We start from the raw sequence: 25,252 nt of genomic DNA, 5'->3' as shown, positions 1-25,252 counted from the left end.
TGGACTTTCCTGGATGACTTTATTGGGCATCATCACTCGGTCAGTAGGTCACAGACCTGTGGTGAAAAACGAGCTGCAGTTTGAGCATCAATATCTGGGGAAGCGCACATCTTCACTGAGGTATCCGGAGAGCACCAGGCCACAGAGAACGAGGCCAGTCGCAGTGGGTGACCTCCACCAGAGGACCAGCACCCAGGCGCCTGTCAGCTGCGCCCTCTGCTCCAATGTTAAAGGGTGGTGGGAGGTGGGGCAGGTAGGGGGAGGGGCAGGGAGCTGGCATGGGGTGCAGAGGGCACAATGGGGAGGGGAAAGGGCCCGAGGCAGAGCTGGCCCTGCTTCACCACTGCTCCTTCGAGGCCTTCCTGTGGTCAGGAGGGCGCGGGGCCCAGGGCTGGGTTTTGGGGCCGGGTGTGAAGTCCTGGCAGTGAAAGGGAAGTGGAGTGGCTCGTGCTGGGGGCTGAGGGTTGTCCCAGAGCCAGCTCAGGGCCCTGGGGAGAGGGGCCCTTGGAGCAGTAAGGCAAGGAGGAGGAATCAGCTCTCAGCATCAGAACTGCCTATTTCCTCCCATTCTGGCACAGGTGAAGGCGGGGGGTGGGGTGGGGGCACCTTTTCAGCACTGGACAGCTGATGAAGGTGAGTGAGATGCAGGACAGATCAGCAGGTCCTGCGAAGGCCAGGAGCAGGGCACTAGAGCCTCTGATGGTGGCAAACAACCAGCCCAGCATTGGGGGCCTTCCTCAGGGTTGGCTGTTGGCCCCAATCAGGAAAGGGTCTGGGGTCCTAGTCCCAAACCCCCTTCCAATGCCTCTGTCAGACAGGTCTACTCAAGGGACAAAAGTGGTTGCATTTCATTAAAAACTTGTTTCATTAAAAACTAGTTCTGAACATGAAGAATATGTCAAAAACGACAAATGTCAAAAAAAAAAAAAAGCCGTTCTTTCCTCCATTAAACACCATTCATTCACTGAGAACTTCCTGAGCACCGTGCTCCGCCCAGACCTGTGTGCCGGGGTCTGGGGGGTCCAGGGGGTCCGGGGGAAGTCTAAGGCACTGGCCCTGCCCTGGCACAGGGCTCCTTCTCCCTGGGAAGGCAGCTCCCACTGTGAAAGGCTGGTGAGCAAGTCCAGACCCAGAGGACAGGGAAGGCCTGGCAGCATCCGCCACTGGACAGACGAGGCCCTCGAGGCAGCAGCCGGAGAGCATCCCGCCTAGGGCCATCGAGAGTAGGAGGGACACCCCAGGCCACAGGCCAACATGGAGCTCTGGAGGGTGCTATGACCACTCTGCTCAGAGCTGCAACAGCAGTGGCCCTGTGGCCAGAGGCTCAAGGAGGCCATGGTTTGGCCAGGCCTTCCCCGGGAAAGGAAGAGGGGGGAGACCGGGGCTCGTCAGGCTATCTGTACCCCAGAAAGGCAGGGCTGGCCTGACGTCTCCCTCAAGGTGGACACACGGGAAAGAACCCTGCTTAGCACCTGGGAAACAGAGGCAGTTCAGGGACACCCTGCCCCACCTGGCTCTCTCAGACTCTCACTCAGCATCTCTCTCCTGAGGGACCCTCTCAGAGCCTGCAGGTCCCCAGACGCCACACTTCCCAGAGACTCTGAACACCCGACCCCACCCCAAGTTGGCCAGCCCTCCCTCCTGTGCTGGGGCTGGCAGAGCCAGTGGGCACAAGTGGGCACAAAGTTTCCTTGCCCCGAGTGGCAAGGCTCCCTGGGCCCTGTCACTCTCACTCCATCCTGGGGGCTGGGCTCCCGATTAGTGAAGCATCCCCACATGCTCTCCCCTCCACGTCCACGTGGCTCAGACAATTTGGGCTCCAATTCCTATGGTGACCTTGCTCTCTGCATCCTGCAGGGTTCTGTGACCCCACAGGCCGGAGAAAACGGAACAAGGCAGTACAGGGGTCCTACGACCTGGGGGAACAGAGGTCCTGGGCCTGAGGGGAAAGTGCCCACCTCACCACACGCCCCTCCAAAGCAGACGGTCTGCTGGCCCAGGCCCAGCACCGGGGTGGGAGGGTCAGAAGAGGCTGGGGGCGGCCTGGCCAGGCGTGTCGTGGTCCCGGATGTACTGCAAGATGTCCATCTCATCCATGGCTTGGATCTGCTGCTGCTGCTTCCACTGCCCAGCCACGGCTTCAGATGGGCCTGCTCTCGGGACAACAGCTGGCTTCCTGGGTAGCACGGGCTTAGCCGCCACTGGAGGCTTGGGCTTAGGCTGGGGCTGGGGTTTGGGCTCAGTCCCCAGGTTCAGAATCTGGTCCAAATCCTCTTCGACTCTAGGGAACCAGAAGCAGAAGCCCTGAGCACAAACTCCTGCAAAAGGAGCAAGGGCCCCAGGCAATGGCCCCCACAGGGGGACTGCGCCCAGACCTCCTCCCTGCTCTGGCTTCTCACTCTGGGCCAGGCTAAGGCCCCGCCCCAACCTGGCCCTGCCACCATCCTGCCCCCAGAAGGAACTGAAGGGCAGGCTTGTCCTTCCCTGCAACCCCACAGCACAGCGGGAGCAGAGCCGGCCCTCAGCAGCCTTTCGAGAGCTGCGTCTCAGGAGGACCCGCTCTAGACACACTGGCCTCTTTAGGTGACTTTTCCTTCAACACCACAAGAAACCACAGTAACAGCTGCCAGACACGGAGCTCCTGCTTTGTGCCAAGCACTTTAGACATGTTATCTTGTTTTATCCCCAAACAACCCTTTGGGGAGCACCCCTGAATCTCTGCCCTGCAAATGTGGACGCTCAAGTCCCAGGAGGCTGAGCCGGCTGCCTGAGATGACCGTCAGTATGTGGCAGCGCCTGAGCTGGAGCCAGGATGTGTGACTCCAGAAATGAGCTCTCATCTAGACCAAGTTCAGCCAGACAAACAATAAATGAGGGGCTCTGACCGTTGTAGGGTGGGATGGGGTCTGTCTGCCCACCTGCCCCCTGTGGGCCACACAGGCACTAGGCAGAGCCCACCGAGGGCTGGAGCGGCCTCAGCCAGGGTCCACCAAGACTCAGTCATGGCCCTGGACCTGATGGCCCATCAGTGAGTAGGACTAACGGCCTCAGCAGTGTGATGGTCACATGGGACCCGCTGCAGAAATCGAATGGCAGTTAAGAAAGGCAGGCCACAGCCTCGCTCTGCCCTCTTTGCCTGAGGGAACTCCTGGTGCGGGAACTCAATTCCTGAGGACCGGATGCACAGCAGAAGATCCATACAATCCACTCTACCACCCACCCACCCACCCTCCCTATCAGCGTTGTGCTGAATACCTACTATGGTCAGGCTTTTCTACATTCATTAACTCACTTAAAAATCACAAAACACTGTCTGGCAGTAGATACTGTGAAAACAGAGGCGCAGAGAGATGAAGGGCCTGGCCTAGGGCCCACGGCTAGTTGTGGAGGAGCAGGACTCGGCCTGGGTGTGGCTGGGTCTCCAGGGTGTGTCTGCCTTCTTGGGGCACCAACACACTGAAGCTTGTTCTCCAGGGCCAGGCTGGGTTTCCTCCAAGGTCAAGGATCCCTCTGTATGCTGAGGCCCCGGGCTCCCCAGAGGCCCTTCAATCATCTGCCAGGTGACACTGCTGGACCTGTTGCCTCGGAGGACCCAACCCAGACCCCCTCTCGCCTTCCTGAGGGAGAAGCTTCTCTTGGGACTCCGTGGTAACCTCCCACACACCTGCATCCTCAGGGAGGTCTGCTGGGCTCAGGCCTTAGGACACCTCTTCTCTTGTCCCTTCAACAGAGGACAGTCCCACCTGGCACACGGCAATTCAAAGAAGACCCAAAGCAAGAAGAGCTGCAGAACAAGTGACCACCGACAGGGCCCTTCCCCTCCCTGGGCCTCAGTTTCCCTACCTGTGAGTGGCCAGATGAGGTCATTTCAGAAATGTACCAGCTTTTATAGATGCTAAGAAAGAATGACCCGACCGGTGCTTCCCTGCCCTCCCCTCACTGGGCTGAGGGTAGGCAGTAGGCGTTCCTGGCTCCAGATTACGTTCCCAGGGACGTGTCAGCCTCTTGCCTGCCCTCCTGGAGAAGCTGTGCACTGACCAGGCTGGTCTGGAACTAGGAGACAGCAGGAGACCCTGGGCTGGTGGAAGGGTCTGATCACAGTATCCTGGGAGCTCTGGGACAGTTACATGGAAAACTCCCACTGAAATCCAGGGGCCAGTTTTGGAATTCCTAAATGGGCGTTCCTGGCCCTTTCCAAGCTTCCTAAACCAGCAGAGATATCTAGACAGGTGCCACCCACACCTGGGTGCAGAGGTTCCATGTGTCTAAGAGCATCAGGACATGCCTCACTCAGCCATGCTGGGGACAGGGAAGGAGGGCACAGGGGCTGGAAGCAGGAGACCTAGGGGCCCTTGCGCAGGCCACCTGGCCTCTCCAGACTTGTTTTCTCTCTACAAAATGGGCACAGCAGCATTACCCGCGGGACTGCTGAGCGCCGTGTACATAGGAGCGCAGCACGGTGCCCAGGGGAATGCGGGTGTATTCCTCACCCGCTCCTCCCTCCTCAGTGGCCTCAGACACCCCACCTTCCTGGTCCTCAGTCTCTCCATCCCTATCTGGGATCCAGCTCCGATGGCAGGGCTGGACAGAGACATGAGTGGAGAGGAGGCGCCTTTGGTCAGAGCAACTCCCGGCACTACAGGGCTGGCAGAGGCCTGCGTGAGTGTGGAGGTGCCCTGCACACCCTCCCTGGAGGGGCTGCCTGAGGGAGCTCTGGGTCGCCCCTGCCTGCTTCCTGGGTCAACCTTCTGTGACGGGGCACAGACCACAAAGGGAGAATTCAGAGCCTCTGTGGACAGCAGAGAAGCAAGCAAAAGGTGTCCCTCCAGTCCAGACCCAGAGGGGACAGCCCGAGCCAGGCCTTCAAAGAGAGAGCAGCTGCCTTGAGTTCCAGGCCATCCCCGGAGACGTCATCCAGGGACAGCTGCTCCCGGCAACCTCAGCTCAGATGTGTCCTGACTCCAGTGTGGCCTGGCTCCCTCCAAGCAGCAGCCCTTCCTCGAGCTCCCCTGAGGCAGGTGCTGGCTGCTTCTGCATCTTCCACTGGAGGCTCAGTGCCCAGGAAAAGCTCAGAGGGACTGAATTATCGTCAAACGGGGCCCTTGGGGAAATAAAGCAGCAGCTAAAAGCTTGCGTCCAAGTTCAGGATTTGTACTGCTTGGCACAGCCACGACTCTTGGATTCGCTCTGAGTTGGGAGGTGGGGGCAAGCCAAGGCGAGAGGTGGGGCAGCCACACTTGGGATACGGGTGGACGCACAGCACCACTTTCCAAGCCCCCAATTTCCACCTGGGCTCTCTGAGTCATAGCTAGTAGGTCCCACTAATGCAAGGTCTCCTCTCTTCCAGGCCCTGCTGGTGTGAGGTCAACCACCAAGGGGCTGGAGGGAGCTTCGAAGACCCTAGTCCCACTCCTCCTCCCCAGCTCCCTGCGGAGGACAGGACTTGGCTAAAGACCAACACTGGAGGCCCCATCTTGGTGTGGCTGCACAGCAAGAGGGAATGGAGGCTTCTCAGACTCCAAACCCCGCTCGCACACCGCTCCATGCTGCCTCGGGACGGTTGGTGCCAGCTATGTGATGAATGAGCAGTAAAAACATCAGGGAATGAATATTAGAAAGTTATTATAAAGAAGCCTGATTACTACCTGGAGAATCACAAGGCAGACACAAAGAAGAAAATATGGTTCCTGCTTTCCAGAAGTGAGCTCTTTTGTCACCAGACGTCTGGTGGAGTGAGGTAGGGCTGTAGGACTGGGTCGGGAAGCAGTGAGGCGCTCTGCGGGTGCTCAGAGGCATTATAGGCAAGGGCCCCAGGGACCACTAAGAACGTGAAATGCTGCATGGTGTTTCCCCCCTTGAGCCTGCATACTCGCGGAGTCCTGCTCAACACTGGTATTGCCCCAGCCCCTGACCACAGAAGCCCTTTGAAGGTGACACCTTTGAACATCCACCAAACCTATGTTCTGCAGAACATGGACTGGCAAGTGCCGGTGCCATGGTTTAGAATAAACGATGCCAAGAAGGTCCCGCTGGGACATGCTGAATTCTGGAGACACAGAGGCTCCCCGTGCAGGACATGCTCAGCCAGGCCCTGCCACTCCGCGTGGCTGACTCTAGTCCTCTGCCTCCCTGTGCCTCAGTTTCTTCCCTAATGACATAACAATAATCCCAGCTTCTCCAGCCTGCCGGGATGTCAGGGGCGAGGACACAGGATGCGAGTGAACAGGTGCCAGGGGTCGTGGGGAGATGTACAGACAAGAAGCTGTCACTGTGACTCAGGCTCCATGGGCACTTCCAGAGGCTGCCCAACAGCCCGTGGCTGCTAACACGGGTGGGGATGACAGCCTCCTGGGACTGCACGCCTCAGCGCCACAGAACTGTCCCTGGAAAGAGACAGCTTGGCGTCCTGTAAATGGCCAAGCACAGCCTGCACTCTGGGGGACGTCGAAGATGCGAGGGAGAGACGCACAGCGCCAACCACGCTGAGCAAGCCGTGGACATGCAGAAGCCTGGGGGAGCTGCTAACCCGGGTGGGAGGCGGCTCTCCCAGCTTCTCCTTCGCCCAGGGCCTAGAGGGTCCTGAAGCAGTGGGAGGACAGCACACAACCAGGCAGACCTGGGTCCCAGTCCTGGCTCTGTCACTTGGGGGCTGTGGCCTTGGGCCAGATCTCTCCCACCTGCATTTCCTGTAAAATGGAGATAATAGCACCTACCCAGGGGGCTGTCGTGAGGATTAAACAAGATAACATGTGAAGAGTCCAGCACACTGCTGGATGCACAGCAAGCACTCTGTAAGTAGTGGCTATTTTTTGCACACATCTTCCACTCGTTCTGTCAATTGACCTCCCACAACAGGTTAAGCCTCGCTCTCCCCTCTGTAAAGTCCACTTATGGGACCCCGTGGTGACCAGCCACTGTGCAGTACATCTGCGCTTTGCTCCCTCTGGGGGAGCCACATGCTACTAAGAGTCAGTTTTATTTGTTCCCAAGGCTGTTCCTGCCAGTTATACTTGCTTTTGCAATTATACAATTTAATTATTCGTTACATAAACCATTAAAATATGAGTGTGGAAAAAAAAAAGAAAAAGACTTGTATGCATGAAGTTCTCCCTTTCTGGAACTTGCTGAGTGGCTGAGCCCCCAGCCAACTCACCGAATCCCCTTCGCTGCCCCCTGGTCAGTTCCCACCACAGCCTCCTGCCTGTGACAGGCCTGGATTCCCTCCCTCAGAAGCCAAGGCTGCACCCACATTGGGACGGGTCCCTGGCTCTATCCAGACCACTCTCAGAGCTGGCAAAGCATCGTTGGGGTCAGGTAGTACCTGAACAGCTCCTCGGAGGCCTCCCTGAGGCCCAGGTTGGACGTGGGGCCTCCACTTTCACTGGCTGCAGGCAGCAGTAAGGGGTCACCCAGGGAGACGGCCCCGCCGAGTTCAGGATCATCAAACAACTTCAGGGCTGCAGAGAAGGCAGCAGCAGAGTGGTCAGAGGAAGTCCTGGCTCGTCCTCAGCTGCCTGGGGGTGTGGGTGGAGATGGCCTGGTCCAGCCTGCTGGCACAGCCAGGAGAGAGTGAGCGAGGGACAAGGCAGAGCATGGAAGAACCAGAGGAATGGGGCCAGATCGGGGCAAGAAACAGGCGCTCCTTGGGGTCTGGCACCTGTCTGCCCAGCCCCACCCCCCACTTCCCCCATGCTGGGCCACTCTCGGTTTCAAATCCTCACAGCCTTCCCTCTTCTTTTAGGAGGAAACGGCCTCTTCAGCTCACTGCGCCAGGCTCCCCATGACCTGGTGCAGCTGGATCCCTCAGCTTGGCCCCGGGCTGCACCTCGTCTTCCAATAAGCACTTACCGAGTGCCAACCACCGGCCAGGACTGCTGCCTGCTGGGAGGTGATGCTGGGGGGTGACCAGACACTGTTCTGACTACAGTCCCTGCCTACAAGGAGCCTGGGTCTACTTCCGACCCTCTCCTGTCTTGACTGCTCAATGCTGCCCTTCAGGAAAGGTGACCGTGGCCTCTTCAACTGCAATATACTTCTTCAGTAGGTGGGGCAAACCCCGCTGACTTTTCAGGATCCAGCTCCAGCACAGTCCCCACCTGACCCCCACCCCAGGAAGCCTGCCCCGGTGTCCCCACAGGCACTGATATTCTGCTCAGACCTGTTACAGACTCAGGCTACCCTGTAATTGTCAGATGTCTTGTCTCCCATGGGAGGCCCTGAGGCTGGGACTGTCTTACTCATCCCCACGTTCTCGGACCCAGCGCAGAGCCTGGCCCTTGGTGGGTGTTGGCTGAATTAACACGTGACATCAATTCCCCATCCTGGATGAAGACCTGGGTAGGGTAAGGAAAGCGCAGACCCAAGGACAAGCGTAGAAGTCCCAAGGCTGCTGGTTTTCTCTTTTCCATCTCTGCAGAGAACCCTCCAGTGAGTCTAAGCGGGCGACAGAAAATCTCTTACTATAATCCACATCCTAGAGCAGCAGCAGGCCCAGGGCAGGTCAGCACCCACTTCCCACCCAGTGCCCACATCTGGCCGCAGATACAATGAAGGCGCTTTCACACAATCACAATCACACCTCTCTAACGAACAGAGAAAACTACCCTCCCTTCCAAGGGATGATCAGAATAAACACACATCCCCGGAATGTTCCAGGGTGTGGGGACACGAGGTACGAAACTAGACTTCTCCTGTGGAAAATCTCTGTGAGTTGAGTCTGTATCACGCTGAAGCAGGACAAGGGGAAGACATGTGGCAGGTCCAAAGGTGCTCACAGAGGCCGGCCGAGTCACCGAGTAGACACCAAGAGGGATGGGAACACCTGGGTTCTACTCACGGTCTCTGAGGGGCGCAGCCTCTGCGGGGCCTCCTGGGGAGAGCTTCCTGCCCAGGCCGAAAAGCCCCTCATCAGGGTCCACCTCCTCATCAAAGATGGTGAGCCGGGGCGAGGGTTTGGGCTTCACGGCCACTTCGGGGAGTTTCTTGGGTTTCTTGGAGCTGGGGAATCACAGACGAAGGACAAGGTTAAGACTTCTCATGAGAGCCCTGGCGGATGGCCCAGGTGGCCTGTCAGACCCACACAGGTGCTGGGCGGGCTTGAGCTGCGTCCAGAATGAACTTTCCAAGGACCTGGCAACGGAAGGCAGTGAGATCCGGCTACTGGAGCAGCCAAGACTGTGCCCAGGGAACCACGGCTGTCAAGATGTGCAGGAGGAGCAGGTGGGTGTCTGGACCACACAATCAACCGCCAGACAACTCCCAGCCCTGAAGGGCGGCTCAGGCCTCAGGCCTGCCTGCATGGTCATGGGTCAGAGAACATGCTCTGCTTCCGGAGGCTGCGGGGGCCGCCTGAGCTCAGCACCTCCCTGGGGACAGGTTCAGAGAGTCACACCGCACCACTCAGAAACAGGGGAGGATGCAGTCTGAGGCCACAAACCTCAGGCCTGGCCCCAGGGGAGAGCAGAAGGCAGCCTTGGTAAATGTTCCTTTACTTCCCACACAGCCCCCTGTCCCTTGAGTGATGTAACCTCCATCATTCTAGAAAACACTTCAGTCCCTCTGAGTAAACCCCACCTCCATCAGGAAGCCCCTCTGGCTACACAGAGCCCCAGTCGGCTCTGTCCCCCTTAAGGTCCCCTTCCGTCTCATTTACCGACTGGCCGAGGTCCTGCTCTGGGCAGACACGGCTGAGGGAACAGGGAGAGGGCACGAACGAGGGAAGCTTCTGGGCCACAGAGTATTTTCCCTCCCGCTCCGGGTGGTGGCTACACTGCATGTGGACTTTCAACGAAGCGAACCCTAGGGGTCTGCGCACGTCACCGTCAGTTACATCACCGGTAGGTAAATAAACAAGCAAACGTGGTTTTAGTTTAACAAGGTGATCCAATCCCCGATGCTGATGCCTAATTAGCCATTGAAGCCTCCTGCAAACAATGAGAACCAGCTTTTTACTGGAAATGGGATTTCCGGTTTCCCTGTCTGCCTGGAGGGCAGTTCCACCGGGCCGAGGTCACCAGCTGAGCTCATGCCCGCAACAGTATGTGGCTAAACTGAGCCGAGAGGCTGGCTCTGCCCTAAACCGTGGTGCAGACTAACCGGGAGCAGATAAAAATAGCAGCAGGTGGCCCCGGGTGCTGGAGGGCAGGGCGCTCAGAGCAACCATTCCCATGGGCTGGATTCAGACATCTCTAGAACATTAAGTGCCCAGCTGAGACGGGGAGAAGCTACGAAAGCTGGGAATGCCCTGCTGGGAGGCTGCAGGACGGAGCACACCTCCACGCTTAGGGCCGGAGCCCGGGAGGGAAGATCTCTGTCAGGCTTGTTGGGTAGATGAAGAAACAGTGGTTCAGGGAAGCTGGGTGTCCACTCAAGGCCACACAGTAGACAGGGTGACTAGAAGTGAGGGCAGCCACGCTCATGGTCCTAGTCTCTGGCCCCCTCAAAGTGTCCCATGAACAGGAAGGAGATACAGCACAGGTGGGGACAACAGGCTCTCTCCCCCGTTCTCTGTGAGAAAGCAGCGCATTTTGAAGGCAGAGAGGGAAAGCAGAGACTCAGTAACAGGGGCTGTGCCAGGGAGCCCCATGCACCCATCCCTGCTCCTTCTCTGTCCCAGACACAAGCCAGACGCGCTTACTCATAGGCCACCAGGGACACACCTCTGCTTTGGCGCCAGCCCCAGGCCCTGCCTGTGACACTGGGCAAGGTGAAAGCGGGCCTGGACTTCATTCCAAGAGCATGTGCTTTCTGGAAACTTCAGCGGCAGCTCCTCACATCACTCAGGGACTCAGGGTGGCCTGCTCTTACTCCAACATTTTCCCCCTTTTGTTTGACTGATCAGGCCGAGCCAGTTCAGCTCTCATGACAGCTGGAAGTGAGTGCCAAAGAGAGGCCATGGCCCTGGGGGCAGGCCAGCAGAGACGGCCCCAGCTGAGACCTACTGAGTCAGAACCCTAGGGGTGGGCCGGGAAGCTGTGTTTGAGTACCTGTGGAATCCTACGATCAGTCAGGTTTGGAGCCACTGGACCGGCCCGGGGCCTGCAGGCTCTGCCCACTGCTGCCCCTCAATTACCCTTCACAGCTACTCTTGCTTGGCCCGCTCCTGGAACGGGCAGTGACTGCGGCCGTGAAGGCGGAGCACCCCCGGCCCAGGACGGCAGCTCCCAGGGAGGGCACTGCCCGCAGGTCCACCCGCTCGGGAACCAGCAGGCCCTGACACAGCTCCCGGGGAAGCAAGCTCCCACCCACCCCAGCACACAGGCACCCCGCAAGGGCGAGAGAGGCTTCCCAGGGACCAGGAGGCAGAGCAAGAAGAGAGAAGGGAACCATCTGAGGAACAAAGGAAGCAAGAGTGAGTGAACATGATTGATTATCTCTGGAGAAGCCATCTGAGATTTCAGTAATTCCCCTTCTCGCACCTGCTTCTGTTCTGAGAACGCGAGTCGGGCCTGACCTTCCTGCTATGTGCGTTTTCATCTCAAATTGGATGAAGGTGCTTGTTTTTCTCTCTGGAGACATTTCTGATCTTTTGCTGTCTTGAATTGAAATACTGTGAATGTGGGGCCTGTGGGGCTACTCAGGCAGGCACTGTCTGTAGGCACCCCACTCCGCCCTGGGCTATCCTGCCTCCTCAACTCTCCCTGACCCATCTCCAGGGACAGAAGGAACAAGCAGGACATACAGAGCTTTGATAGCTGAGAGCCCCAGGGTCCTGTCCTGGTTGGCCCCAAAACTTCAGTCTCTGGGACTCAGTCATGTGGCTTGGTCCAGAGCAGACACTCAGCAAATATCAGATGAAAGGATGGATGGATGGTGGAAGGAAGGAAGAGGGGAAAGAAAGGATACCAGACAAACAGACGCACAGACAGGGTGACAGTACATCTCTTATCCAGACTTATTTCTACCTCCTCCCCCAGGGAGGAGGGGAAAGGGAGTGAAGAGAGAGGGGTCCCAGGTTCAGTCTGAGACAGAGACCCCTATTTAGAAAGCCCCTCCACTCCATCACTCCTCCTCCAAAGATCTCTCAGTCCTCTCCGTGGCCTCAGCACCAGCCCCTCGGCCATTCTGTAAGCAGCACATCCATTCGCTCAGTGCTTCGATGACCCAGCACTCATTAAGCACCTCCCACATGCAGGAACCTGTGCTGGGTGACGAGGGCACAGAGATGAGTAAGACTTGCCACTGTCCCCAGAAGCTCACAGCCGAGCAGAGTCACAGCCACATAAATCGATCACGACAACACAAGGCAATAATTCCGTGACAGCCAGAGCACAGATAAAGGAGCCAACGCAGCCGGAGGGCTTCCCAGAGGTGAGCAGCAGAGGTGGGCAGTGACCTCAGTGTGCCAAGGGTGGAGACCCTCATTCTGTGAGGGTCTGCAGGGGGTGGGACCAGGAACCCAGATGACTCTGGATGACATGGAACCCCTCGGCAGGGGCAGTGCTGTGAAGGGGGGGGCAGTGGCCCAGGCCCCCCATGGAAGCTCTGCTCATGGGTCATGGAGAAATGATCAGGGCCTGGGCCAGGGGAGCAGTGGCCATGTGACGGGGAGGCGAGATCAGGGAGGGCATCAGAAGGCAAACGTGCTTATTAATTTGGACTGTTGAGGTGATCAGCAGGCAGAAGGGACATGTCCAGGATGATGCCAGATTTCTGAGTCAGGGACAGGGACAGGCATTTCATATGTGACGTGAGTCACTCAGACTCCAAGCCGTCTCTTCCCCTCCCATAGGTCGTGTGAGCATGGACTCAGGCTGCACACACAGGCGATGGCCCTGACACCCCTGCCATCCCCTCCCCACTCTGTCTCCATCAGCGTCCACCCAGCTGTCTGCAGGACGCACCTCCCAGCTCAGCTGTGCCTGCCCACCAGCCCACCCTTCACACTGACATGATGGAGGCCAGTATGATTAGACTTTTGTCACCAGGGAGGAGCAACTGAGCCTCAAACAGAGATGTCTACAATGAAGAGAACTGAAGCTCCTGACTTCCTGAACATCAGGAGGGGGTTGTCCTCTGAATTTGTGCAGGTTCCAGCACAGCACAGGTTGTATGAGGCAGGTGGGGGGTTCCCTGGAAGGGTGCAGGCATGTGGAAGCGTGTTCCTGTAGTACGCACATGTGTGCACGGACAGACATCAGCTTTCCTGCTGTGTGTGCCTGATAGAAGACAGATGTCCAGACCAGGCCACATTGTGCAGGCGGGTGTGGATGCACATGAGTGAAAGGCGGCAGATGCTGCGGCTGACAGCTCTGACAGGCCAAGAAGCGGCCCTCCGCCATGTGGCTCAGCAGTTCTGGCGACAGTGATTGACACATGAGAGCATCCTCTGCTCCGGCCACCCAGGGGGCCGTGTCAAGTTCCCAGAGATGAACCTGCCCCCTGTAGCAGACCACCGATGGGCACCAACTGTCCGGGACCTGAGTACACTTGAATTCAGGGGTATCTCTTAGACTAAAGAGAAGATGGAGGATCCTTCCAGAACCAGGACTCACAGACAACATGAAGGTAGTTACATTCAAAGCCAGGGTGATGCTCAACCAAGTGTGGAAACCAACTTCCTTTCCAATCACACAACTCTCCTGCTTTCAAAGAAAGGATCTTTCCATTGTTTAATTTTAAATTCAGCTTCTTTTCCCAGTTAGAGAAAATTCTCACAGTGGCAATAAATGAACTTCTGAAATTCATTCCAGGACAATGTTATTTGCGGCAGCACCAGGCAACGGGGCTTCCACGGTGATCTGACCAGAAGAGTAGCGTGAATCACCGAGGAGAGGCGTTCACCCTGTGGGTCTGAGCCAGCCTCACTCCAACGGGAGCTTCGCAAAAGGACTGGACTGAAGGATGAGCAGAGTTGGGAAAGCTGTGCTTCAGGCAGGAGGACAGCCCTGTGATGTCCAGGTGGGAAGAGCTTGGCATATGCAAAGTGCCCAACAGCTGGGCAGCAGATGCATGGGGGGAGGAGGAAGAGGGTCTGAGGGGAAGTCAGGCCACATCCCGCAGGGCCTGGGGCGATTCTGGCCACTTGCAAGGGAGCAGCACTGGAGACAGATGCAGGAGAACCCGCTATGACCCTGGGCGAGTCATTTCACTTCTCTGAGTCTGTTTCCTTATCTGTTCAATGGGAACAAAGAATGCTCTGGAAGCTGCAAAGTGGAGCCAGTATGCTGTCGGCACAGAGCAAAGCAGAAGCCTGTGACCACAGGTGCTGCCTGATGATGTCTAGCTCACATCATGCTTTTGACCCAAGAGACTTCATCCTGGGCCCTAAAAAGTAAATGGGCCCTGTCGGGTAGACACCCATCGTTTGCTGTGGTCCCACAGTCACACTGAAGGACCTATTTCCCAACAGTCACAGCCTGACTCTCCAAGCCACTGAGCCCCACCCTGAAGAATCGGGACCTCAGTGACAGCCCTCCCTTCCTGGCTTGTGGGTGACAACATTTCTGCTTCCCTGCACAGGGGCCAAATGCACCCTTCACCCACCACAGCACCAGCAGCACCATGAAACCAGGCTGGTCCAGCTGCAGGGGCTCAGCCACCCACTGCCTGAAAGCCAGTACCCAACCCTGGTCACACCCAAAACGGCCCTGAGAGACTGAACAGACTAATGGGCAATGACCAGAGCAGATGTAAAATGGAACTCTGACCTACAGCCTGCAGCCACGGGTCCAGGAAGCCAACCCACGACCTCCGCAGCTCCGGCTCCAGCCCCGTGGCCAGCACTTGCTCAGGAACTGCCTGCTTCCCACTTAACAGGACCAGCCAGAGAAAGCCAAATATGCTGCCCCAACAATCACCTAGGCCGCAGGGGGCCCCACTCCTAGTCAGCGGCCCCCAGCTTCCCGATCCCAAGAGCCTCCAGTCGGGGCACACCTGAGCTTCCTCTTTTTCCACCAGAAACCCTGCTGAGCCCCTGCCTGCCTGTGAGCCTCTGCCAATTGCAGGTCCTGGTGGCTGACCCCTCCCTTGCTATGGACAGCTCTGAACAGATGGCCTCTGCTTGTCTCATTTTGGGGGGGTCTTCATTTATTCCCACACTCGTCCCTCCCAATGCTGACATGACCAGTGGGGCGCAGGCAGTCCCTGCAGTGGAGAATAGCCACCACATACCATCCAGCCCGGGAAGTCGGCACCCGCCTCAGGCGGAGTCTCAGGCTGGGGGTAACGGGAAAGTCCTGGGCCAACAGTCAGGAGGCCGGAGCTCCAGCTTAGATGGGGCCCTCGACTGTGTGACCTAGGGAAGGTTCCTCAACTGTCACCATGAAGACGCTGGATTTGACCTCCAGTCCCTCACAGTTTAAAGGCTCTGTCATTTGAAGAAAGCTCTGATTTGGGGGGTTCTTGCCAAAAGAACCCAGCGCATCCTGAGGCAGGGGAATGGCAGGTATGACCCCCCAAAGCTCCATGCCCCAAGGAGTCAAGTCACCACTTAAGCCCATCAAGGATGGACAAGCAAGCACCTTCCTCCCGGGACAGAGGCTGCGTGAGGAACCTGGCCACCTCCAGGGACAGATGGCTGGCCGCAGGTCCGACAGGTGGAGGTGTACCTGGCGGTGAGGTAGGGCCTTGTCTGTACAGGCCCTGGTGCTGAGATTTGCATGACAACAGTAGGAACCTAGAAGGCTGCCTTTTCCTTTTCAACCGTTTAAACGCCCAGCATTTCAACTGTTCAGTTTAAACACCCAAGGGCTTCTTCAGAGCAAAGTAAATCTGCAATCATGCTAACATTTTAAAGGAAACTTCCCGTCCTTCATCTCACTTTAGCCTTACAACCACTGGGCCTGGACTTGACCCCTAATTTACAGAGAGGGAAACTGAGGCTTTGGGAGGTTCAGCAGCCTGCCCAGTGCCCACCAGCTGCTAAGAGGCAGAGGTGGGATTTGAACCTGGGATGGTCTGCCTCTATCCCGGCTCTGGGGACCACACATCCCAGGTTTGCTGGCTTTCCCAGTGGTTTTCGAACCATGCTCTGAGGGACCCTGACCTTCGGCAGAGACACCCAGGGCCACCTGAGGGGTGGGCTGAGGCTGAGGGGCCAGTCCCTACTCCGGTCTCACCCAGGGCCAATTCTACCTCAGTCTGTCTTATATATCGGGGTTTGTATGAGATTTCTCTTGAACCAAAGACTTCGCTACTGAGGAGAAGAGTGGAAAGCTCTGCTGCATCGGTTGCCCCTAAGAGTCCGTTCGTTCAGGGCCGACTTTGTGTACTAACTTGGAGAATCACCCCAGGAGAGCGATTCCATCCAAATGTAGGGAATAAAATATTATTTTTATAGTAAAACATACACGGCTACTTTATGGAAGGTAAAGTAAAATTTGTCCAGATAATTATGACAAAACATGTGACTCGCATTCCCACGAAATGTCCAGCTTCGCCGCTCGAGGCCACGGCACAGGGACCTGGGCGCTGGTTCCGCTCTCTGAGCAGAGAGTGGGAGGCCTGGCCTTACAGGAAGGCATGTTTGTGCGTGAAACAGCCTGTCACTCAGGAAGCTGAGGGTCCTCAGGGACCTGGGGCCTAGAGGGGCTCCCTGGACACTGGGGAACAGGTGGGGGGGCCACAGGCCTTGTAGGCGAGCAGGGTTTGGAAAAGCAGAGAGGCCTTTGCAACAGAGGGGGTTAAGACCTTGAAGAACCCGTCACTGGAGGGAAGCTTCAGGACTTTGCTCTGGGGCAGGGATCTGGCAGAGATGCTCCAGAGAATAAACACTCCATACCTGAAACAGGTCCTTATTGCCTATAACAGCAAAAACCTACAGAAACACCACAGTGTCCCCAAGCAGGGGCCTGCCCATGCCACTTACAGCACATCAACCTGACGGACTAGCACAGAACGAGAATGTAGAGTCTATCTGTGGGGGCCGGCCCCGTGGCCGAGTGGTTAAGTTCGTGCACTCTGCTTCAGTGGCCCAGGGTTTCGCTGGTTCAAATCCTGGGTGCGGACATGCCACTGCTCATCAGGCCATGCTGAGGTGGCATCCCACATGCCACAACTAGAAGAACCCACAACTAAAAATACACAACTATGTACCAGGGGGCTTTGGGAGAAAAAGGAAAAATAAAATCTAAAAAAAAAAAAAGAAAAGAAAAGAAGTCTACCTGTGGATCTGGAAAGATCCAGTACATAAGCTGAAAAAAGGCAAATTATGGAATGGCACATATAACATGATCTCATTTTGGTAATAATTTTTAACTGCTGTCAATTTCTCTATACTAATCATATATTATTTGAGTTATAATTAAAAATCTTTCCAGAACAGCATTTCCAGGAGAAGGCAGAGCTACTGTGGTAGAACTTCATCTTTCTCAGAACTGTGAAGTCTCCAAAAAAAGAAAGTTAAATGCGAAACCACGTACGACACAGAAGGCGGCTATGAGAAGACACTAAGTCAAAGAACAGACTCTAAAAACGGCATGTGCTATGTCTGCGGTGACGTGGGTCACACGGGGACAGGGACACACAGACACCCCACAAACAGGAGAGCAGCAGGGTTGGGATGGGCTGGGTAAGGGTTTTTCTACCTTGAAGCACTTTCTAACAGTGCAGTAACGCGTCTTTTCCTTGATCAAAACCAGGTTTAACAGACAAAGAAACGCCTGGCCGGCCCCTGCGTAGGGCTTTGTGCTGGTGGCTCCCACCCTTCCAGCGGCCCTGCCACGGAGCAACAGCGCCCCCTCGCGGCCATGGCAGGAAGGACCGACGCCTGTCGTCTGGAAATGTGGCTGCTCCAGGAAGTTCAGAGCCAGGCCCAGATGGGTGTTCGGGGGTGGGGTGCGGCGCACAGCTGGGAAAGTAAGCAGGGCTGTGCGTCTGCTGAGGACGGAGGGCACAGGACAGAGACATGCCTGCAAAGCATAAGTCACCTGCAAAGAACAGAATGTTCTCCACCAAAGGGCGGGGTGGGCAGCACTGTGCAAGAAAGTCAGCAGGCCCATGGGTGTCCCAGGAGAAGCCAAGGGGAAGCCCGACTTCCAGACACGGCTCTGCTACACACACAGAATGCTCTGGACAAGCCCCCACTCAACTCTGTCCTCCACTTTCCCATCTGTGAAAGAGGGATATTCCTGGGGCTCTGGCCACCTTCCAGTCTGCTGAGAGACTGGAAGTGAGGGACAGTGCAGGGAGATGGCATCAGGTCCTGAATCCGACATGGGTGGCTGTATGAATTTGGCTGAGTTACTAGGATGACTCCAAACTTCAGCTTCCTCATACACAAAGTGAGCTCGATGCCAGTACTGGTTTCCTAGAGCATCATTTCCCAAACCAGACCCACAATGGGTCCTGGAAGCAATTTGGTGCGTCATGACCTTTTTAAAAAAATGAAATAGAATAGAAAATTTCTATTCATGTAAAGGCTAATCAGTTCCTGGCATCTAACGAGCTCTGAAAACACGTTAGTTGGGGGCCAGCCCGGTGGTGTAGTGGTTAAGTTTGCATGCTCTGCTTCGGTGGCCTGGGGTTCACTGGCTCGGATCCCAGGCACAGACCTACACACCACTCATCAAAAAACCATGCTGTGGGGGCTGGCCCCGTGGCCGAGTGGTTACGTTCGCGCGCTCCGCTGCAGGCGGCCCAGTGTTTCGTTGGTTCGAATCCTGGGCGCGGACATGGCACTGCTCGTCAGACCACGCTGAGGCAGCGTCCCACATGCCACAACTAGAGGAACCCACAACGAAGAATACACAACTATGTACCGGGGGGCTTTGGGGAGAAAAAGGAAAAAATAAAATCTTAAAAAAAAAAAAAAAAAAAAAAACCATGCTGTGGTGGCATCCCACATACAAAAGAGAGGAAGATCAGTAACAGCTGTTAGCTCAGGGCCCATCTTCCTCCACACACACACACAAAAACCCATCAGCTATTCTTATTCCTGATGGAGGCGACAGCGCCGACTATTGTCACATTGGCCATTAAAAGAAAAACTGGCAGAAGGCCTGAAGCCTCTGGGACCCCTTTTAGGTGCTAAGCTCTCCTAGGATTCAGGAACGAGGTCCCCGGAGAGCAGAGCCGAGTATGGTGCTGGGGTCCCCGGATGGCTGACACATCCCCCGACAATCTGCTACTGGAGCCAGTAGGAAATTCAAGGCGGCCTTTGCCAACCCCAAAGAGCATTTTCCTACCCAAAAAAGGAGCCACTTTGCTAAGCGTGTCCTTCAGCCAAAGGCTGGCACAAACCACCGGCGTCCATCTCAGCCTGGCACCACGTGTGGTTACTCAGAACAACAGAGTGTGGGTTCAAACAAAGCTGTATCCTCACCAAAATAAGGCCCAAGGAGGGCCTGCGGGCTGTGCAAGGCTGATAAGGAGTGGCCGTTACAGACTTCTCCCAGCATAACCTCGCTGCCGCTCCCACAGGGCCGCTGACCCCCTCCAGGACAAGGCCAGCCATGGAGGGCTGGCAGGAGCCTGACTGCTGGGCGCCAAGGTGCTGCAGCTCCTCTGGCTCTGGTCCCGTCTCCCTGAGCACCTGGGCACCTTTCCCGAGTGCGAATCCTCATCCCCTCCAGGCTGGGTCATGGCCATCCTGCCCCACACTTCCCCTCGCATCCTAGCAGGAGAGGAGGGCCGATGCAGGGCGGGCAATGCTCCCAGGACGGTATGTTCCACACTGCTTAAGTGAACTGGCCCCTGCCTGATGAATAATTGGCTCTAATTCCTTTCTGCACAGGACCTGCCAGGCATGCCTCTTCTGTTGACTGACCTTTAGAGAGTCTCTAAGACGCTCTTGTCATGGCAGAGAGGATGTCACCCGAGGTCTGTGGTCTGGCTCTGCGGAGGTGGTGGGACAGAAAGATGGGGCCACGAAAAGAGCGAAGCTCTAACACTTACCACAACTCGCTCAATCTTCACAAGAGGCCCGAGACAGAGGTGCTATCATTACCCTGTTTTCACTGTGGAAAACTGAAGAAAAGGAGTAAGTTGCCAGGGACACATGGCTGGTAAGTGGCAGAGCCAGGATTCAAGCCCTGGCAGTGTGGCTCCACAGCCCAGGATCCTGAACTGGGTTTGAAGCCACCACTGTTATTCACCAGCTGTCCGACCTCAGGCAAGGCACTTGGAGACTTCAGTTTCTTTAATCTGTAAAATGGGATAATGACAGCTGCCAGCAGGGCAAGGTGTCAATGAGACGGTGAGCAAAGTGCAAAGTACAATGCCCAGCGGGTGCTCAAAAACATCAGTTCCCACCTTGTTTCTTGCACGTTTGGGCCAAGAAGAAAAAGTGAGGGTCCTGGGGTGGCTAAGTCTGTCTGGCTCCCCTCATCTCCATCTGGTTGGGAGGTCCTGCCCAGACACCTCAGCCTGCGCCCGTCGGAGAGGCGTTGGGAGCAGTTGTCTGGCTCTCTAGCCTCATCCAGCCTCTAGTCCCCTCCCCCAAGCACAGGATGAGGGTAGTCCACACAGCGGAGGCTCGGGAGCAGGTCAATGATTGGCTAAAGACAGTCAGAGGGTCAAGAAAAGACAAGGAACGAGAAGGTGACAGAATCAGGACATCGAGAGATCACCAAGACCACAGCTGGCTTGCCTCTTCTTCTCCAGCCAGTGCACGTGTGTGTGCATGTGTCAGTGTGTAAAGGGGACAGAATCCACAGGCTAGGATACCCGGGGGTCCCTCTACCTCCTTGCATCACACACAGTTGGCACTTTATGGGTCACCAGCCCCCTCCACCCATGTGACTCATGGGAGCCTTATAACTGCCTTGCAGAGAGGCAGGGCCAAGGTAAAAAGCCCTGCTTTAAGGACAGTGAAACAGCCGAGGGAGCTCCCATCACACGCCACATGTCACAGGCTGTCAGTGATAAGCTGGACAGAGAACTCAGGCTCCTAGGCCAGCCGGCCAGGTTCAGGCAGCCTGGGCTGCTGAGCTGTCGGGGGTTGGGGGCAGCACTTTCAGGCCACAGTGCAGGGCTGCGGGGCAGGGGGCCACGCTGTGACCAGAGGGAGCAGGTAACACCGAGGCCAGCCCCAAAGACAGGGGTGATGTTGAGGGTGAGCAGAGAGCCAGTTTCTGAGTGCGCCAGGCCACGCAGGGTGACGCCTCAGGGAGACAGGTTTTCTCAGATTCCCTGGAGGCGGGGCGGAGCTGTCTCCAGAGAGCGCGAAGCAGTCAGAAGGGGGCCCCACCCAGAACGGGGCGACCTACCGCATGATGCCCAGAGGGTCCAGGGCCTCCTCCTCCTCCTCCTCCTCCTCAGACTTCCCTGTATCTTCGCCCTTCCGGCCTAGGATGGGCGGACACTCATCCTCTGCGTGGTCCTGTTGCTTGAAGAAGTCAAAAGCGTCCCCATCATCCCCTGCCTGGCTACGTGCGTCCAGGACAGAGCAATCTCTGCTGGTGAGATCTGCAGCACCCAGGGATCTGGTGCCTGAAAAGGGAGACAGAAGAAGGCATATGACACCCACTGCCAGGGGACCAGGAGGCGCTGTGCTGCATCAAGCTCCAGGTCCCCGGCCTGAGGCTGGGGGCTTGCCAGTGTCCTGGGACCAGGATGGCGGGTCTGGGTAGATGGGGGCAGCCGGGACTCCGAGTGCCCACTGCAGCCCTGAGGGTTTACAGGCACCAGGGACGCCTGGAGTGGAGCCATTACAGGTGGGAGCCTTAGAGCAAGACAGAGGCAGCAGTTCCTGAACCTCTGCGGCCCAGACCCTGTCGGTACCGCGGGACGGCCAGGCCTCTGTCCACGGGCTAACAGCAGGAGAAGGCAGCCAGCATATGGGGGATGTCCCATAGAACCAACAGCTCCAGGAATGTTTTATAGTTGTGGGGCATGTCAGGCAGCTCTGCCAACCCAACCACGGATGGAGACCCGCTCCGAGGGTCTGGGTGATGAGTGCACCCAGAGAATGGAGGAGGCTGGGACAGGGAGCACATGGAAGATTCTAGAACAAACTGTGATGACTCCATTACACAACAGCTTATATCAGTGGTTCACAACACATGGTCCGCAGACAGGTGTCCATGATGAGGTAAGTGCAGAAAGGGAGAGCAAACATCTAGAAATTTCCACAGCAGCTTGGCACTGTCATGACATCCAAGCATGGGATTTTGTATTCATGAAATTATCTGTCTGTGACAGACTGAGACACAAAACTGGTCCTTCCCCACGGATGGTCTGAGAAGCACGGGTTTAGACTACTTGTTCATCTCTATCCAAACAGTTACTCAGCGTATACCTTAGACAGTGGTCACTTGTTAAAAATACCACCCTTAGGTAAAGAACTTAGTGCCTGGCACATAGGATGTGACATATACACTGAGGTAATATGTAAAACTAAGTGGCAAATGATTGTGTTACATTATGTTATAGTCTGCTTTTTACTTTATTAGGACAAATGTGAAAATACCATTCAAAATGTCATGAACCTTCAATTTTGTGTAATAAACATCATGTAATAAGCATTTTACAGGTATAGATTCATTTAAATATTGCAAAGACCTCATGTGAGAGAGATTTGTACCTCTGTTTTACAGCTCAGGAAACTGAGGCACAGAGAGACTAGGAAAGTTGGACCACTCTATCCTCCTTCTCCACAACAGAGGGGACTAGGAGGTCGGGAGTTTTTCCCAGCTGCACATGCGCTGGAGCCCTCTTATCACAGTCAATGCAGACCCCCGAGAGAGGCAAAGAGGGGGCAGCAGAGATCCGGGGCCCACGCTGGGGGCGTGGACAAGGACAGAAGCAGCCTGGGCTCTGCAGCCTCACCCAGTCATGGCCTCTGCATTCACTGGTTTTGCTTTTATTCCCACCCCTCATTTTTTTAAAAAATTGGTTTACTGTTTGCTAATTTTCTTTGGAAAATTTCCCATCTGTCTCGTGGAAATAGGAGATCCACAGTAGTTGGGAAAAGAGTCAAATGGAGAGGTCCAAAGAGGGGAGAAGGTCAGAGGTGGGGGTCCAGCAGCTCACGATGGGACCTGTTCCCACCCGAGGGTATGCAAGTCCTTTATCTGCCTTGGGGCGTTCGTGCAAGAATGGGACCCACCTGGGGTGTTCTGAGTGTAGGGGGCCGCATTGGGGGTAAAATGTTAGCCATCGTTTCTACAGCACTTCCTCTGAGGCAGGCTGTGTTCTCAGCACTTTACATGTGTTGGCTTGCTGAAATCTCACAACCACCTGTCAGTCTATAAAGAGAATGGAGGAGGCTGGGACAGGAACTGCAAGGATTCAAGACCCCATAACTGGGTGGGGGAAGGTGGTTCTGGATCACCGTGGGCTCAGCCTCTGCCTGGAGCTACACCCACAAGCATCTCTGCTGAGGGTGCAAGCTGAGGGAGGTGTCCCCAGGGGCCAGGTCACCAGCCTGGCTGTGGGGGCCCAGCCTTCTCTGGATATTGCAGGTCCCCAGGCCTGGCTGGCAGAAGGTGAGGAGGGGTGTGTGTGTGTGTATGGGTCGGGGGAGCTCTGGGGATGGGGCTGACCAGGAGGGACACGGGTGGGGTCAGACTATGGAGAAGGTCCCTGTGTGAGCCCCGTCTGGCACCCAGGTGGTCAGTCCTTGAGGGCTGGGCCCCAGTGTCCTTCTGCCCACCACCCCGCCCAAGGATGGAGGTCAGGCCCACTTGCCTCAACAGCCTGGTCGAAGCCATGGGCTGTAGGAGGCAGCTGTGGAGCCACTCCAGCCAAGCCAGGGCAGCGATGCCTAGTCCTAGGCCAGGGAGACCTCAGGGATTTGGGACAGAGCCTCACGTACCTAAGAATTCTAGCAGCTCTGGGCTGCTGGCCAGCTCAGCATCCTTTGAGACGTGGCGCAGAATCTCGTCGAACACAGCTCTCCTTTCCTGGATGTCAGACTCCCCGACGAAGAGGACCTTCCTGGGGAGTGGGGGCAGGCTGGCCGCTGGATAACGGCTGCTCAGTTTCTGGTAAAACTCTTCGATCTCGCTGTACTTTTTGGAGACCTGGAATGAGAGGAGCACGCGGTTTCCCGAGTGAAGAGCGAGAGCGGAGAGCGCTCCTCTCCCAGCCCAACCAGAGGTCCCAGAGGGCTGGCTGCCCCAGGAAGTTTGCACCAGGTGGGCCTCCCTCCTGCCCCTCCGCCCAGCTCCTGCCTCAGGCCCATTCCTCCACTCCCTGGTCAATGCCAGGCTCAATTACAAAAGGCTCAGTGGCCCAAAGGGAAGATGCAGTCATGGTGGATCTGGGCACTGTCACAGGTTGCCACATCTGATACAGGGACCCTGCCTGGCCTGCAGGTGACCATGGCTGCCACCTCCTTTCTGGGCTTTCAGCGCATTAGTGGGGTGACCTTATGGTCCGGCTGGCTATTAGGTCATCTTCCTGCAATAACACAAGTCACCTTTTCTCAGCACAGATCTCTGGATCGTTCTCCCATGAATTAGCAGCAGCTCTGACGACCAGCAGGGACGGTCCTCACAGTGCTCAGGTGGTGAAGACCCAGATATTGCAAATTTGGTTTCCTTCTCAGCCCTGTTGTCAGCCAGGACCCGGGCATGTACTGGGACCTTAGGGAAGCAGGCCAGGGCTCCTGCTGGCTGTTAGAAGGTGGTCCTGGGCCATCTAAGTCACCTTGGGCAGCATTCAGTGTCCTGCAGGGCCTCCTCTCGGCCCCTGCCTAGAACCCCTACTGCAGCCAAGGGTTCACTCCTCACTTCTCAAGCTCTTGCTGTGGTTACTCTGTGTTTACCCCAGGAGGCTGCAGGTCTCGCGTGGAGCGAGCAGCCAAACACAGCACAGCCAGTGGTGTCATTGCCGAGGTCTGTACAACCCAATACGTGCACTCAGAGAAGAGTTACCTGCTCTGTGTCACACACCACACCAACAGCCTGGCGTCCACCCTTGTCTTGGACTCCTCTGTGTTCTCCTATATGCTGGGCCTGTCTGCCCAGCTCCTCTGTGAGAGCACTGAGTGTGAAGACATGGATATTCCCACTTCCACTCCCCGGCCAGGACTGCGCCCACAGCACACCACTAAAATGCTGTCATGGCTGATGGGCTGTGGGGAGTCTGGATACACTGAGACTTGGGAGACCTGGCAATCCCACTGCACAGCTGTGTTGGAGCATGCAGCCCTGGCTAACCAGCATTATCACCAGAACCCCCAGCCTGTAGGGCTGCAGACGCCAGCAGGTGGCTGGGGCACTGGGGGACTGCAGAACCCCCCACCCCAAGGAGAGTCATTAGGTCAGAGAACTAAGCCTGCAGTTGTCAACACAGTGGCTGGCTCCAGAGCCTTCCTGAGAACAGCCCCACGGAAAGGTAAGAGGATCCTTTCACAAAAGTGACACAG

At 56.4% G+C, this 25,252-nt stretch overlaps 1 protein-coding gene across 1 annotated transcript in view; it reads right to left on the bottom strand.

Moving 5' to 3' along the window:
* The window catches only part of HS1BP3 (HCLS1 binding protein 3), a 33,714-nt gene continuing 8,462 nt past the window's right edge, over positions 1-25,252 (bottom strand). The window contains exons 3-7 of the mRNA XM_070573213.1: positions 23,696-23,903; positions 21,147-21,369; positions 8,837-8,997; positions 7,322-7,457; positions 1-2,281 (exon numbers count right to left, since the gene is read on the bottom strand). Coding sequence (XP_070429314.1) covers positions 2,023-2,281; positions 7,322-7,457; positions 8,837-8,997; positions 21,147-21,369; positions 23,696-23,903 — 987 coding nt within the window. The 3' untranslated portion in view covers positions 1-2,022. The remainder of the gene's footprint in view (positions 2,282-7,321; positions 7,458-8,836; positions 8,998-21,146; positions 21,370-23,695; positions 23,904-25,252) is intronic.

The sequence above is a fragment of the Equus przewalskii genome, chromosome 14 (genome assembly GCF_037783145.1).
Source record: "Equus przewalskii isolate Varuska chromosome 14, EquPr2, whole genome shotgun sequence".
In the NCBI taxonomy this organism is placed as follows: Eukaryota; Metazoa; Chordata; class Mammalia; order Perissodactyla; family Equidae; genus Equus; species Equus przewalskii.
Note: the sequence above shows the minus strand (reverse complement) of the source record. Positions and strands in the feature narration are given on the sequence as shown.